At 38.4% G+C, this 13633-nt stretch overlaps 3 protein-coding genes across 3 annotated transcripts; 1 reads left to right on the top strand and 2 right to left on the bottom strand.

Moving 5' to 3' along the window:
- Nucleotides 1-2366: 2366 nt before the first annotated feature.
- Nucleotides 2367-3757, bottom strand: LOC127636805 (histone H2B 3-like). Its single transcript, XM_052117545.1, has one exon. It carries the CDS (start codon nucleotides 3712-3714, stop codon nucleotides 3334-3336), a length of 381 nt encoding a protein of 126 aa, XP_051973505.1. The 5' UTR covers nucleotides 3715-3757; the 3' UTR covers nucleotides 2367-3333.
- A 215-nt stretch (nucleotides 3758-3972) lies between these two features.
- LOC127636804 (histone H2A-like) lies at nucleotides 3973-4900 on the top strand. The gene has a single exon (XM_052117544.1). The coding sequence runs from the start codon at nucleotides 4041-4043 to the stop codon at nucleotides 4425-4427; it is 387 nt and encodes a 128-aa protein (XP_051973504.1). The 5' UTR covers nucleotides 3973-4040; the 3' UTR covers nucleotides 4428-4900.
- A 964-nt stretch (nucleotides 4901-5864) lies between these two features.
- On the bottom strand, nucleotides 5865-12610 carry LOC127636803 (zinc finger protein ZPR1-like). The gene is made up of 13 exons (XM_052117543.1): nucleotides 12351-12610; nucleotides 11895-12056; nucleotides 11680-11770; nucleotides 11449-11519; nucleotides 9989-10078; nucleotides 9757-9879; nucleotides 9525-9651; nucleotides 8560-8630; nucleotides 7739-7828; nucleotides 7531-7641; nucleotides 7349-7438; nucleotides 6486-6551; nucleotides 5865-6368 (listed from the first exon to the last, which is right to left on the bottom strand). The coding sequence occupies exons 1-13, from the start codon at nucleotides 12465-12467 to the stop codon at nucleotides 6249-6251; spliced, it is 1329 nt and encodes a 442-aa protein (XP_051973503.1). The 5' UTR covers nucleotides 12468-12610; the 3' UTR covers nucleotides 5865-6248.
- Between the last annotated feature and the right edge of the window lie 1023 nt (nucleotides 12611-13633).

Here is a 13633-nt window from a genome sequence, read left to right as displayed (position 1 = left end):
CTTTGAAATATTTTACCCAATCAGAGCAGAAAACAACTAAGGCATCGGTAACTTCTGCCACGAAGTCAAGCAGGATGTATTTGAGGTGGACCTTATGCTGGCACACACCCCGCGAGCACCTCAATCTCTATATTCTGTGTCCCAGTGAGGGTGAGGAGCATGCACGTGTCACTGACAAGGAGATGCTTTGTGTCAGTCTCGAGTGCCCTCCTCCAGAGGAGCCTGAAAAATTTCACCTTAATGAATGGTTCTTGCAGTCCGGATGCCATCAAGTGAACCCGTTCTGCAGATCTACCCTGTTCTTGCCAGAAGTTCATAACCAACTGGCAAAATCCTGGCGCTCCCCATTCTGCTTGCATGCACAGCAATTCCACTCTCCTCACTAAAGTGGAGCACGCGGAAGATAAAAGTAATGCCCCCTGGTAAAACTACCCCCTGTGGAAGAGGCAGTTGCAGGACATCTCTGTCTGGCGAGTAGCAGGGCATGGAAATCACGCCCCGTTCATCCTTCCAAACCGTGTCAACTGACTGTAACCGCACTGGCTGGAAAAGCATACTCAGTGGCGTGCCAAGTTGTTCAGCACTCCATGCAATGCTCCAAGTTTTCCAAGCTAAGCTCCTCATGCAAATGGACGAGCACGGCTATGATCCAGAGATGTTCAAGTTGCATACCGCTATGGAATTACTGCTGCGAGCTACAAAAGTCACTGCACAGGCCATTGACAAGTCAATGAGCAACCTGGTGGTTTTGGATATTCACATCTGGCTGACCCTCACGGAAATGCATGGTGTGGAAAAAGCCACTCTATTTAATGCTCCGGTGTCTTCAGCCAGCCTTTTCGGAGGCTCTGTGGATAGATTTGCTAAGCACTACATCATGACTCAGCAACTCTCACAGGCAATGAGACATTTAATGCCAAACCGGATCAGTACTTCATCACAACCAGCTCGATCCTGCTCTGTCTCAGGCCAGTGCCAGGCTATCTAATGATATGAGCCTGAAGCGATCATCTGTGTTCCGTAACTGCTTTTGGGTCCTTGAATAACTTACAACATGCAAGTAACTTTCTGGTGCCCCCCTAGGGAGTTGGTGCCCTACGCAGTCTGCTTATAGGGAGTGGCGGTACAGTCTGCGAGAGAGAGCAGTAAGGCTTGTCACCTGGTTCGAAATTATCTCTAACACCTGTCTTTAATTATAGTGATGGCAGAGGGAGACCTGAAAAGGCATGCCAGAGTGTCAGAGTGGGAGAGAGACCAGAACCTGTTCCTGAAGCTATATGTTAAACTGTTGACCTGTTTGTGTGTTTGGCCACCAAGAGCCCTTTTTATTTAAGTTTTGTAAGACAATGAGAGAGAGTAATAAAATACTCAGCTTTCACTGTTTGCTGTCTCCTGACTCCTCCATTACCCATATTGGCGAAACTCGGGAATTGGAGGATAATGCCTTTATGGACTCTACACCACTAGATGAAGTTATCAAGTCCATTGCCAGCATCCAGCAAGACCAACACTGGGCCCTCTTGGAGTTATGCCAGGAGCTAGAACAACATTTCCAAGTCCTGTTCCCGGCACAAGTGGAGGACCGGCAGGTATTCTGGAGCCTGATTGCCAGAGAGGGGGCTGGCGTTTGCTTCCTGACGCAATGTCTTGTTCCCTTTGTCTTAGGGAACCGAGGTTACATACATAACCAAGACGCTTACGGTGATGTACAGAGAGGCATGTACTCACCGGTAAATTGTGGATTAAATATATTTTAATGTCAATCAAAGTCAAATTTGGCAATATTTTTGTTGATCTCAGACCTGTATATACCTTTGCTGGGACATTGCATGGATCCAAAGCTATTTTTTAGGTTTATCTGGCCAATAGGAAGTGAAATTGTGCTTGAAATCATGATCGCAAGGAGACTGCTGATGTTAAGATGTACAGTGAAAAAGGAGTTACATTTTGGACTGTTCTCACCCAAGTGGATCGCTTCAGAAGACATTAATTTGCCTGAGGATTATGTTTTATGCAGACTTTTTCTCCTTTTTGGAGCTTTTGGAGTACTGTCACCATTCACTTGCATTGAAAGGACCTACAGAGCTGATATATTCTTCTAAAAATCTTCGTTTATGTTCAGCAGAAGAAAGTCATACACATCTGGGATAGCATTAGGGTTAGTAAATGATAAGAGAACATTTTAATTTTTGGGTGTACTATCCCTTAAAATATTAGGGATATTATTTCACCTTATACATATGTTCATTTACATGGTAATAAGGTGCCTATTACATGATAATACAAATGACAAGTTTTTGACATCAGTTTCACTTTTAGTGTGATAAAATCGCTTACTAACTTGTTGTGTAAAGTTACAGTAAATTTAACAACTTAGTTGCCATGACAACGTAACGTCGTACACCATAAAATGGCAGTTAAAATGACAATTTAAGCTACAGCTCAAATAATTTTCAAGTATCTACAATTAATGCAGAGCTTTAACAAATTATCATCTTTACCTTTCTGCCTTTAAACCCTCCAAAAATTGTAAGTTGTAAGGGACAAGTCGAACATATTTCAAAATCAACATTGTGCCACAAATGCTGTCAGTTGAGCTTAAAACATTTAATTAATGCGTTTAATTGTAGTAAATGTTGATAGGGTACATGCAAAGAAACTGAGAAAAAGAAAAATTAGTCTTCATTTTAAATAGCCAAAACATACACTATACAACAAGTTTACACAAATGTGTCAATAAAGAAATCCAGAAAACCCAAAGCCAGTGTTTTTCCTCCAACAACTAGATCTTACATGAATATTCACTATTAGCTGTCTTATTTCACCTTATACATTTTTGTTCATCTCCATAGTTATAAGCCACTTATTAAATGGTAATAAAACTCAGCAATCGGATTGTATTTACCATTAACCAATATGTTTATTTGTATTAAATTATAAGGAAAAAATGAAGAAACATTTAGGCATGAAACTTTGTGTTAATATAAATACAGCAGTGCAAGGTCATAAATCCATAAAAAAAAAAAAAAAAAAAACATAGCCACAGTGTTTTCCTTCGGCAATTTGAGTTTACAGCAACATTAGTTCACAAATAACAAGCCATATGCCATAGTAGTACAGTACAAGTGATCTCACGTGCAAATGTCTCACAACCAGGAACAATCTCAGGTGAATGTTGGTTTCACAGAAGGCCAGAGCTTAATCAATCAACAGTGTATGATAAACATTTTCCATCCTCAAGTATAGACAGAGCCAAAGAGTCCACAGTCTCTATTTTCCATATCAGGCTTATTCGTTCATTTTCACATCCATATCAGGCTTATTCGTTCATTTTCACTTGGAGCTGGTGTATTTGGTCACTGCCTTTGTGCCCTCGGACACGGCGTGTTTGGCCAGCTCCCCCGGCAGCAGCAGGCGCACGGCCGTCTGGATCTCCCGGGATGTGATGGTGGAGCGCTTGTTGTAGTGCGCCAGGCGCGAAGCTTCCCCGGCGATACGCTCGAAGATGTCGTTAACAAACGAGTTCATGATGCCCATCGCCTTCGAGGAGATGCCAGTGTCCGGGTGCACCTGTTTCAGTACTTTGTACACGTAAATGGCGTAACTCTCTTTCCTTGTCTTTCGCCTCTTCTTGTCTCCCTTCTTCTGGGTCTTGGTGACTGCTTTTTTCGACCCCTTTTTGGGAGCTGGGGCTGACTTCGAAGGCTCTGGCATTTTGACAGTTTTCACAAAACACCACAGCCACGAGTTCGTTAGGAAATTCAAACGCGTAGGCAGCGTAGTTTTCTGTCCCTTATTTATAGAGTCGGCATGCAAATTCGAGCAGGGAGAGTTTGTATTCTGATTGGACGTCTCCCTAATATGATGGTTTAAGTGCCGTGCTGCGATTGGCTACTTCTTTTAGAGTCAATCCATCCAGTCAGAGCAGACATCCGGGTATAAATACAAATCCCTGCTGACATCATAAGCGAAAGCGCATTCGAGCAGCTACGGTGAACAATACGTACTAGTCAAACAGACGGTTCTTTTGTTGTTCAGACATGTCTGGAAGAGGTAAAACCGGCGGAAAGGCCCGTGCGAAGGCCAAGTCTCGTTCATCCAGAGCTGGACTTCAGTTTCCAGTCGGACGTGTACACAGACTGCTACGCAAAGGAAACTACGCCGAGCGCGTAGGCGCCGGAGCTCCCGTGTATTTGGCAGCGGTCCTGGAATACCTGACGGCTGAGATCCTCGAGTTGGCCGGGAACGCAGCCCGAGACAACAAGAAAACAAGGATCATCCCCCGCCATCTGCAACTGGCTGTACGCAACGACGAAGAGCTTAACAAGCTTCTAGGCGGTGTTACCATCGCCCAGGGTGGTGTGCTTCCAAACATCCAAGCGGTGCTGCTGCCTAAGAAAACCGAGAAGCCAGCCAAGAGCAAGTAAATGGGGCTTGAATATTCAGGACATTGACACGAACCATTTTGTGTCCAAGTAATATTTTGTGTTCCCTGATTTGCGTTCTATTGTGTTTGTTTAACGAAGACACAAGCTGCATCTTGTAAACGGTTTTAGTTTAGTTTTTTTGGTGTTGATAATTGTTCATTTTGGACAGTTCCCTGTGAAGAAGGCCAACGCACACTGACGCACTCCCTGACAGAACTACACCATCACTGGCTAAAAATGGTCATGGGACTCTTAACCTGCCATTACGGCGGACTATATTTAGTAAATCTGCGAAATCAAACCTCCATTTGTGGGGGAATGAAGATCACCAAGTATTCCATTGTATATGGACCAATGCTTATTACATTATATTTGTGCTTTGAATTACATGCGAGTCATGTCTTATCTGCTGTTCAGTGGTTATGTTGTTTCAATAAATGTAAAGTGCCAGTGGAAGCACAAAGACCTTGTGATTCTTTGTTTTTTTTGAAGCTACATTGTGCAGCATGAGGCTCTAATTACAAGTATTTAAAGTGTGCTACAGTGTTAAAGGGATATTCCGTGTTGATTAGCACAAAATGGGCCAATCTGTAACCATAAAATAAGCATATATGCGATATAACATGAATTTAGTGTGATAAAGTTAATTAAAGGCATATTCCTTTAATAAAGTGTAACACAAGTTAAACTCAATCGACAGCATTTGTGGCATATTGATTAAATTTTTGGACCTGCCCCTCATTTTCTTAAAACAAAAGCTCAAATCTGGGTTACAGTGAGGCACTTACAATGGAAGTCAATGGGGCCAATCAGTAAACATTCAAATACTCACCGTTTTAATAGCAGTATAGCCACAACAAATAAACAATATGTGTGATAACATGATTTTAGTGGGATAAAATCACTTCCTAACCTTTTCGGTGTAAAGTTAGCCAATTTTACAACTTCACTGACATATGTCAACAAACCCTAAAAGGACTGTAAAAATTACGATTTAAACTAGTTTACAACTCAAAATAATACAGGAGTTTTAAACAAAGACTTAATGTAAATGCTTTTATATAATTATAAGCTTCAAATTTTAGCCTTTAAACACTCAAAGAACAGTCTCCACTCACTTCCATTGTAAGTGCCGGACTGTAACCTTCATTTGAATTAATTTATAGAAAAAGGAGGGATGTCAAAATACATTTTTGTGGTAATCAACATTTTGTCACAAATGCTGTCGATTGAGCTTAACTTGTCTTGAACCCGGAATACTCCTTTAAGCTTACATGTGTAAAGTTAAATCCAATATTACACATTTGTTGAACAGCTCTATTCTCAGCTACAACACTGTCTTGTGTTAATGGGATGGAGAAGCCATTGTAAATTACATTTCTCCCAGGAAAAGTAAGGTGAAGTAACTAGATCAACACCGTTATTTGTTATTACACCATTGAAACCACTTTATTTTACAAAAAATCCATAAATAATATGAATACACACAGCCTTGCAGAGTTAGAAACAAATGCATTAACAACGGTCACATCCATAGTGTTGTTAATGTATTTAGTGTCCGTACATTTAAGTACCTTCTAACTTAGTAACAATATTGCTAGGACTTAATTAACAAAACCCTCGTAGACAAGCTGGCCTAAACAAAAAATAATTTTTAAGGTAGCAAGGAAAACGCTGATCAAAAGGATTTTTTTCTCTTCAAATTATATTTCTACCATCGTTTTTTAACAAGTGCTTGTAACATTATTACAATAGAATTTAAAGGCTCTGACAGAATTGGTCATATAATTGCTCTTCTCCATTGTACATTTGACTCCAAACCTAAGTCTCTGCATACCCTTCCGTTTTCATGTCATTCAGCCCCAAGTCTTCATTCTGCTCAAAAGTTCGAGTGTACCTCTCGATCTTCATTTCTGGGTCTGGATCTGGGGCATAAACGTTCTATAAAAAGGAGTATTGAGTTAGTCTTCACATAAACAACCAAAAAAGTATTTAAAATGGCATAGATTAAAGAAAAATCATCTTTAAACTAAATAGGTATTATAACTCTTGACTCACCTGAAGATAACTATTCCCTGTTGGATCATCCAGGATAATCTGAACGTCCATTTCTCCTGCCATTATCTGAGAAACATTTGCATAATACATTTCAAAACTTAAGTGCCTGAAAAAGACATTTGAAATGTAGCTGATGGCTGGTATGAGGAAGATATTGAAAATATTTACTTTGCTTTTACGAAACCAGACAAATTATGAATTTTAAAGGTGGTTCACCAAATAAATTAGAATATTCTCATTTACTCTCTCATGTCATCCCAGATGTGTGACTTTCTTCTTCAAAACACAAATTAAGATTTTTAGAAGAATATCTTAGATCTGTTGGTCCATACAATGCAAGTGAATGGTGACCAGAACTTTGAAGCTCCAAAAAAATCACAAAGGCTGCATAAAAGTAAACCATAGGACCACCGTAGTTTAATATATTTCTTCTGAAGGGATGCGATCACTTTGGGTGAGAAACAGATCATATTCAAGTCCTTTTTTACCATAAATCTCCACTTAAGCTTTCATTGTGAAATAACAAGTAAGTGAAAGCGAGAGTTATAGTGAAAAAGGGCATAAATATTGATCCGTTTCTCACCCACACACATCATATAATTTCTGAAAATATGAATTAAACCACTGCAGTCATATGGATTACCTTTATGCTGCCTTTGTGACTTTTGGAGCTTCAAAGTTCTGGTCATCATTCACTTGCATTGTGTGGACCAGCAGATCAAAGATATTCTTCTAAAAATCTTCATTTGTGTTTTGAAGAAGAAAGTCATACACATCTGGGATGGCATAAGGGTAAGTAAATGAGAGAATATTCATTTTTGGGTGAACCATTCCTTTAACCAAAATGTCAGCATATTTCAGACCTTGTCAATCTTTTGCCCAAAAAGCTGTAATTTCTCTGCTCTATCTGCTGTAAAGCTGTCACCACACATGAAGGGGTTTTTCGAAACAACCTAAAATAAGAAGCATATATTAGCATAATGTTTTTTTTCTATAATCATACAAACATTAGGTACAAAGCAGTTAGCTGTGCTTTAATTGCTACCAGTTCTTTGATGTCCCTGAGAAGTCCTTCCAGGGTAGTAAACTTCCCTCCAAGAGCTGCCATTCCCATCTCAAACTCCAGCTCGGGAATCAACACGCTACACGTCTCAGACTGTTCCACACACACAAAAAAATTCATGGGACATAAAAAAATTATGGCAAAACGTGTTCACATGGTGTCTCCTAGAGATTTTGCAAGATTAACCCACCCTCAGCAGGTCTCTGGACATATCTGAAGGGTCTGTTAAGTGGAGTGTTATTCTGGTTCCCTGATCTTCTGTGGTTCCTCCTGATTTCACCTATTTAATGATGTCAGTAATTATAAAGTATGCAACAAAATCTACAAATGAAACAAAAAATATAACTGATATAACATGACCAGAAAGAATGGTTCACACAAAACCTCACATTTACTCACCCTTATGTGGTCTCAAACTTGTATGACTTAATTTCTTCTGCGGAAGACAAACGAAGATATAATGTCTGTTTGTCCATACAATGCTCCAAAAAGCACATTAAGGCAGCATTAATGCTCCAGTGGTTTAATCCATGACTTCTGAGATGATCCAATCAGGTTTGGTGAGAACAGACCAAAGCAAAACTCCCTTTACATTGTTTAACTTGCCAATGCAGTCTCCAGGCACAATCATGATTTCAAGCTCGATCACACATCCTAGCACTTTACGCATGTGCAGAGCACTGCATGGCGTTAGGAAGTGTAATCAAGCTTGAAATCATGATCTTCAAGGAGACTGCGGTCAAGATTTACAGTGAAAAAGAAATTACCTTTTGGTCTGTTCTCACCCATAATCGAGTCTTACGGATTACCTTAATGCTGCTTTTATGTCCTTTTGGGAGTGTGTGAATTTGGTCACCATTCACTTACATTGTATGGACAAAAAGACTTCATATCTCCATTGTTTGTGTTCTGCAGAAGAACGCAAGTCATACGAATTTGAGACGTCATAAGTGCGAGAGTAAATTATGAGAATTGTCATTTTTGGGAGAAATATTCCTTTAATATTCCCACCTCATTGGTGCGATGTCCACAGCTGTCACAATTAGTAGCCATTATAATAACCTCTTTAAAGTGTGGAATTTCTGCTCTTGGGTTAAGGAACCAAAAAACAACTACAATTGTAAAATTCCTATGTATTCTATGGGTGTGTATACCAGCGCATTGCCACTTTCAATAAAGAATAGGAGACCAAGATGCTTACAACACTTAGCAGTCAAATTTCGCCACGTTTTGCAGTGCCTCAAATTAAAACTCTCTCAAAGTGCTCTCTTGGTACCACCATTTATAGTGTGCAGGGATGTATTCTGCATAAAGGTCAATTAGTAAACCAGCAATAAAAAAAGTTTGCATGATTAAGCATTGTACGAATACAGAACGTTTATCCAAATTGCTGCATTCTTTCTCATTTAGCAGCTGCTTTAACCAAAACGGCTTACAACACACCTACAGCAGAGCAACCTAGGATTTGGTGTCTTGCACAATATTAATAGTTCATGGCATCTGGTAAGGATGACCCCTGGCCGCTTCCCTAGGGAGGTGTTTCAGGCACGTCCAGCTGGGAGGCCGCCTCGGGGAAGACCCAGGATTAGGTGGAGAGATTACCTCTCCACACTGGTCTGGGAATGCCTCGGGGTCCCCCAGTCAGAGCTGGTTAATGTGGCTCGGGATAGGGAAGTTTGGGGCCCCCTGCTGGAGCAGCTGCCCCCGCGACCCGACTTCGGATAAGCGGTTGAAGATGGATGGATGGATGGATGGATGGATGGTAAACCCAATCCACACATTAGTACACCACAATACCATCCATGTTGTCGCACACTATACTTATCAGTATTTATACTTATACAGCATTTATGTAGTAATTACCTGTAGTTAGCATTTTATTTGTTACAATACAATGAATAACAGTCGTAACAACAGTTATCATACTAAATTTGTTATTTAATAAAATAATGTACTTTAGCAAAATTAAAGGATACGGACAAGCTTCATGTTTGTATTGGCTGGGGCGTTGCATTCTGGGCAGTTAGTGTTGAACACTAATACCTCATTTCTCATTGTGTCAAGATCATTGCCAGGCTCTTCATCATCTTGTTCCTCTTCTACCTGAAAGAGGATAGAAGATAAAGAAACCGATCTTGCAGATCTGTACTAACATCTGAAGTCAATTGTGGCACAAGTGTTGTACAAGTCACCCACTGAGCTTCTCACCTCTATTCCTAGAGCAGCGTTGTGTTGAGGTGTCCTTTTGTAATGCGTGACAGAAAGAGATTTATCTTTCTGAGGTGCAAACGGATTCTCAATAAAACTATTCCCAGATGGATCATCGATAATCTGTAGATTAGAAAATGCAATCATTAGACTTCACATAAAACAGGGAAAACTGTAAATACTTGTCCATTCAACATAATTCTACTGCCATTTCCCATCTGGTTAAACTTACTAATGTGAATTCCTCTTGAAAATCATCTTTTAGCTTTTTCAACCTCTGGATGAATTCCTCTATTTTTTCAGCTACAGCTGGATCTGTTGCCTATGATGTGGAGAGAAAGGGGGTCATAAATCAGATTATATGCATTTTATACATACCATCAACATTAATTTATATAATTGATTAAAAATGTGTAGTTTAAAGTAACTTTTTCAGTGTCTTTGTGTGTGTGTGTGTGTGTGTGTGTGTGTGTGTGTGTGTGTGTGTGTGTGTGTGTATATTTATGAGTCAATAATATCAAAACTTTTTCTCTGGGTTACTCCGCATGACCTTTTCATAAATTAGTTTTTAAATATATTATTAATTTTACTTTAAAGAGGTCCTCTCTGTTCTGTTACATGTTGGTTACACCAAATGACTTGGAATGATAAATATGTTAAATATTTTCAAATAAATTTGAGACTTTTTTTTTTTTTTATTGTCTCAAGATGGTTACGCAACATTTTTTAAATATAAACCCAAGAAAAAAAAAAATATCAAAATGACTTAGAACTTAGTAATTGAAAACATGTTCATCATACAAGAGTTCTATTCAAGTCATTGTTTTGTGTGAATTGCATTTTTAAGTTACACAGTTGAAGTCAGAAGTTTACATGCACCTTGTTCAAATACATTTAAACAATTCCTGAAATGTAAGCGTTCAAAACATTCCCTGTCTCAGGTCAGTTAGGATCACTACTTATTTGAAGTAATTGAAATGTCATAATAATAGTAGAGAGAATCACTTTGTTAGAACTTGGAAACATTACTTTTAAATTGTTTAACTTGGGTCAATAACCTTTGGGTAGCCTTCCACAAGCTTCTTACAATTAGTAAGCTCATCCCTCCAGACAGATCTGGTGTTACGGAGACTTGTTTGTAGGCCTCCTTGCTTCCACACACTTTTTCAGCTCTCAACAAAAGCCTTCATCAGCCAATTAACAAGGACAACTGCATCTATGTGAACTTCTGCAGTTAATCCAGGATGGACTTCAAGACATTGGTCATTAATCTTACAGTTCAAACACAATCGATGTTTAAACACTGACCCTTAACACTTACTTAGTTTAATAATTTTAAACCATGACTTTAACTATACAGAAGTAATATTTACATTATATTAATGATGTTAGCCAGAGCGGAACTGGCTCCCACAGTGAGTCTGGTTTCTCCCAAGGTTATTTTTCTCCATTAATCAACATCTTATGGAGTTTTGTGTTCCTTGCCACAGTCGCATTCAGCTAATATTAAATCATAAATATTAAATGTGGAGTGGTTAAAAAAAACTAGTTTTAATGATTTCAACCAAAGTGTATGTACTTCAATGACTTTAAATATATATTCACACACACACACACACACACACACAATGTCATTGACCTAGATACATCATTGTAATGTATACTCTTCCAAGATGCAAGGTTAACACACACCTTTCTGGCTGGTTGTTCTTGTTCTAAACCCACCACAGCTCTGTCCAGCAGACCCTCAATTGTTGACAATGCTAAACAATCACACAGAAGACAAAAATGACATTTTTAAACTACACCTCATATAATACCAAGTTGTGGTACAGGCTATGAATGATATTCACTCTTTACAGATTGTAATGAATCACTGGGAATGACATAATTGAGAAATATGTTATATAATACTATACTTACAGCCCTTCTGTGTAAAGGCAGGAATTTCAAAATCAAGTTCTGGAATTCTGGTTGATGCACTGTCAGACTTCACAACCTCTCGGTTCAAGTCCTGCACAAACGAAAAACTACTGGCTAAATATCACTGAGAATCTTCAAATGATTGGCAATTTACAACACTATGACTTTATTGCACATAAGCCATCAAGTAATGTTATTAGTCTATCCTTAGACACCTCTTTAGTCTTCACTTGTAAGGTGTACAGGACACCCTGCTCTTGTATCCGCCCGGCAGACTGAGTTTCTGTGTTGGACCAGTTGCAGTGTGGACATGTGAAGGAGCTGATGATGATTTCTTTAAAGAATGGGATCTTAGTAAGCAGAAGTCGTGTGCTTCCCTGGACAGGAACAAGAAAACATAAGGTTGACATTTCACAAGTAAACAAACTGACAACCCAGAAGTATTTTAAAAGCAAACAGCTTGCTAAATATGTATGACATGTCTGAATTGCAGTATATATTTACAATATATACAGTTTTGTCTTTTTTTTTATTGCAATACACATATTTTATTTATTACTATTATTATTTAGAAGAACTATGGTTTGTTTAAAAAAAATAATACAATCATTAATATATTGCAACAATAAAAACATCTGTTATTATAATTAACTTTAAAGCTGGATCTTTACATTTTCATAACAGTTCATGCACAAACTCTCGATAACTGTAGGTTGACCGTCTTCATCTTCAGCATTAATGTCCTTAAAAACACCGCCGCGTACGCGCTCTTCCTCAATAACGGACATACTGTCGTTTAAAAGTCTTAACGCTCTCTGATTTGAGAGGTAAAGGCTAGTAGAAAATGTGATTTTTCAATGACTGGCGTTCGACTAGAGGTTTCCAGTTTTCGCACGTTTTAGTGCGACATTCTCATGTGCACTTGAATCAATGCCGGGTCAGATTGCGTTAACACAATAAAAGTCGGTTTAGTAAAATACGTTCATATTTATAGGAAAGGCGCAAACTGGTTGGTTAGAGTTAGATTTAGGGATGGGTTATAGTTTCTTCGACCAATCAGGTAGTACTTTACATATTAATAGAATTGACTCCTCCAATCAGACATCGCTCAACTCATAAATATAAATTAAGCTCGCCTTGCCATTCTACGTTTCGGACATTCGCGTGCTGCACATATAACAGTTTAAACGGATTGGGACACTTTATTAGTATATAAAGATACCGGGGTCATGCATTTATTATAGATGTTGTAAAGTGACTTTTCGCACAAACCAATGAACAGCAACATGGGAATGTATGCATGATATAAATAAGTAATACATTTTAATAATATATTAATACTCTAAATCATACTCGAAAGTTATCAGATATCACATTAAAATTAGGACCATGAGATTTAATACTTTGTTGATTTCATACATTATGTGTAACAATACCAGTAATTTACTTTCATTATAGGTATATTCTGGGTTTAATACAAACTATCATTCGACAGCATTTGTGGGATAATGTTGATAACCACAACAATTAATTTCGAATCTTACGTCCTTTAATTTTGAAAAAAGCAAAAGAAATGATAAGAAATTAAAAGGAGGGACGAGTCGAAATAAAAATTTTGTGGTAATCAAATATTAGGCCACAAATGCTGTTGATTGAACTTAACGTTCACAACAACAACCACTAGAGGACGCATGTGTAAATCTTGTTGTTAGTGTTGCACATCTTTACAAGATTTTTGCTGCTAATATTCAAATTCCTTCATTCCTAGGCCCCGAGGTCATGCAAGTTTTAATCAAATAAAGTTTAAGCATAAATTTCACGTATAGAGTGAATGTTGCCCCTCCTTCTCTTTTAAAATACTCAAATTCCTTCTCAGTGTTCTGAGAGACAAAACATATATTTATTTACATGAATACAACCACATAATACATGTATTATAAACGCACACTTTTCA

Source organism: Xyrauchen texanus, chromosome 44 (assembly GCF_025860055.1).
Source record: "Xyrauchen texanus isolate HMW12.3.18 chromosome 44, RBS_HiC_50CHRs, whole genome shotgun sequence".
Taxonomy (NCBI): Eukaryota; Metazoa; Chordata; class Actinopteri; order Cypriniformes; family Catostomidae; genus Xyrauchen; species Xyrauchen texanus.
Note: the sequence above shows the minus strand (reverse complement) of the source record. Positions and strands in the feature narration are given on the sequence as shown.

Bases quoted from the DNA above. Each gene is read 5' to 3' on its own strand.
- LOC127636805 (XM_052117545.1), bottom strand. From the start codon at position 3,714: ATGCCAGAGCCTTCGAAGTCAGCCCCAGCTCCCAAAAAGGGGTCGAAA.
- LOC127636804 (XM_052117544.1), top strand. From the start codon at position 4,041: ATGTCTGGAAGAGGTAAAACCGGCGGAAAGGCCCGTGCGAAGGCCAAG.
- LOC127636803 (XM_052117543.1), bottom strand. From the start codon at position 12,467: ATGTCCGTTATTGAGGAAGAGCGCGTACGCGGCGGTGTTTTTAAGGAC. The intron at 6,552-7,348 runs GTCTGAAATATG...AATGTTTCTCAG, and splicing joins TTGGGCAAAAGATTGACAAG to ATAATGGCAGGAGAAATGGA. The intron at 6,369-6,485 runs GTGAGTCAAGAG...TCCTTTTTATAG, and splicing joins CAGGGAATAGTTATCTTCAG to AACGTTTATGCCCCAGATCC.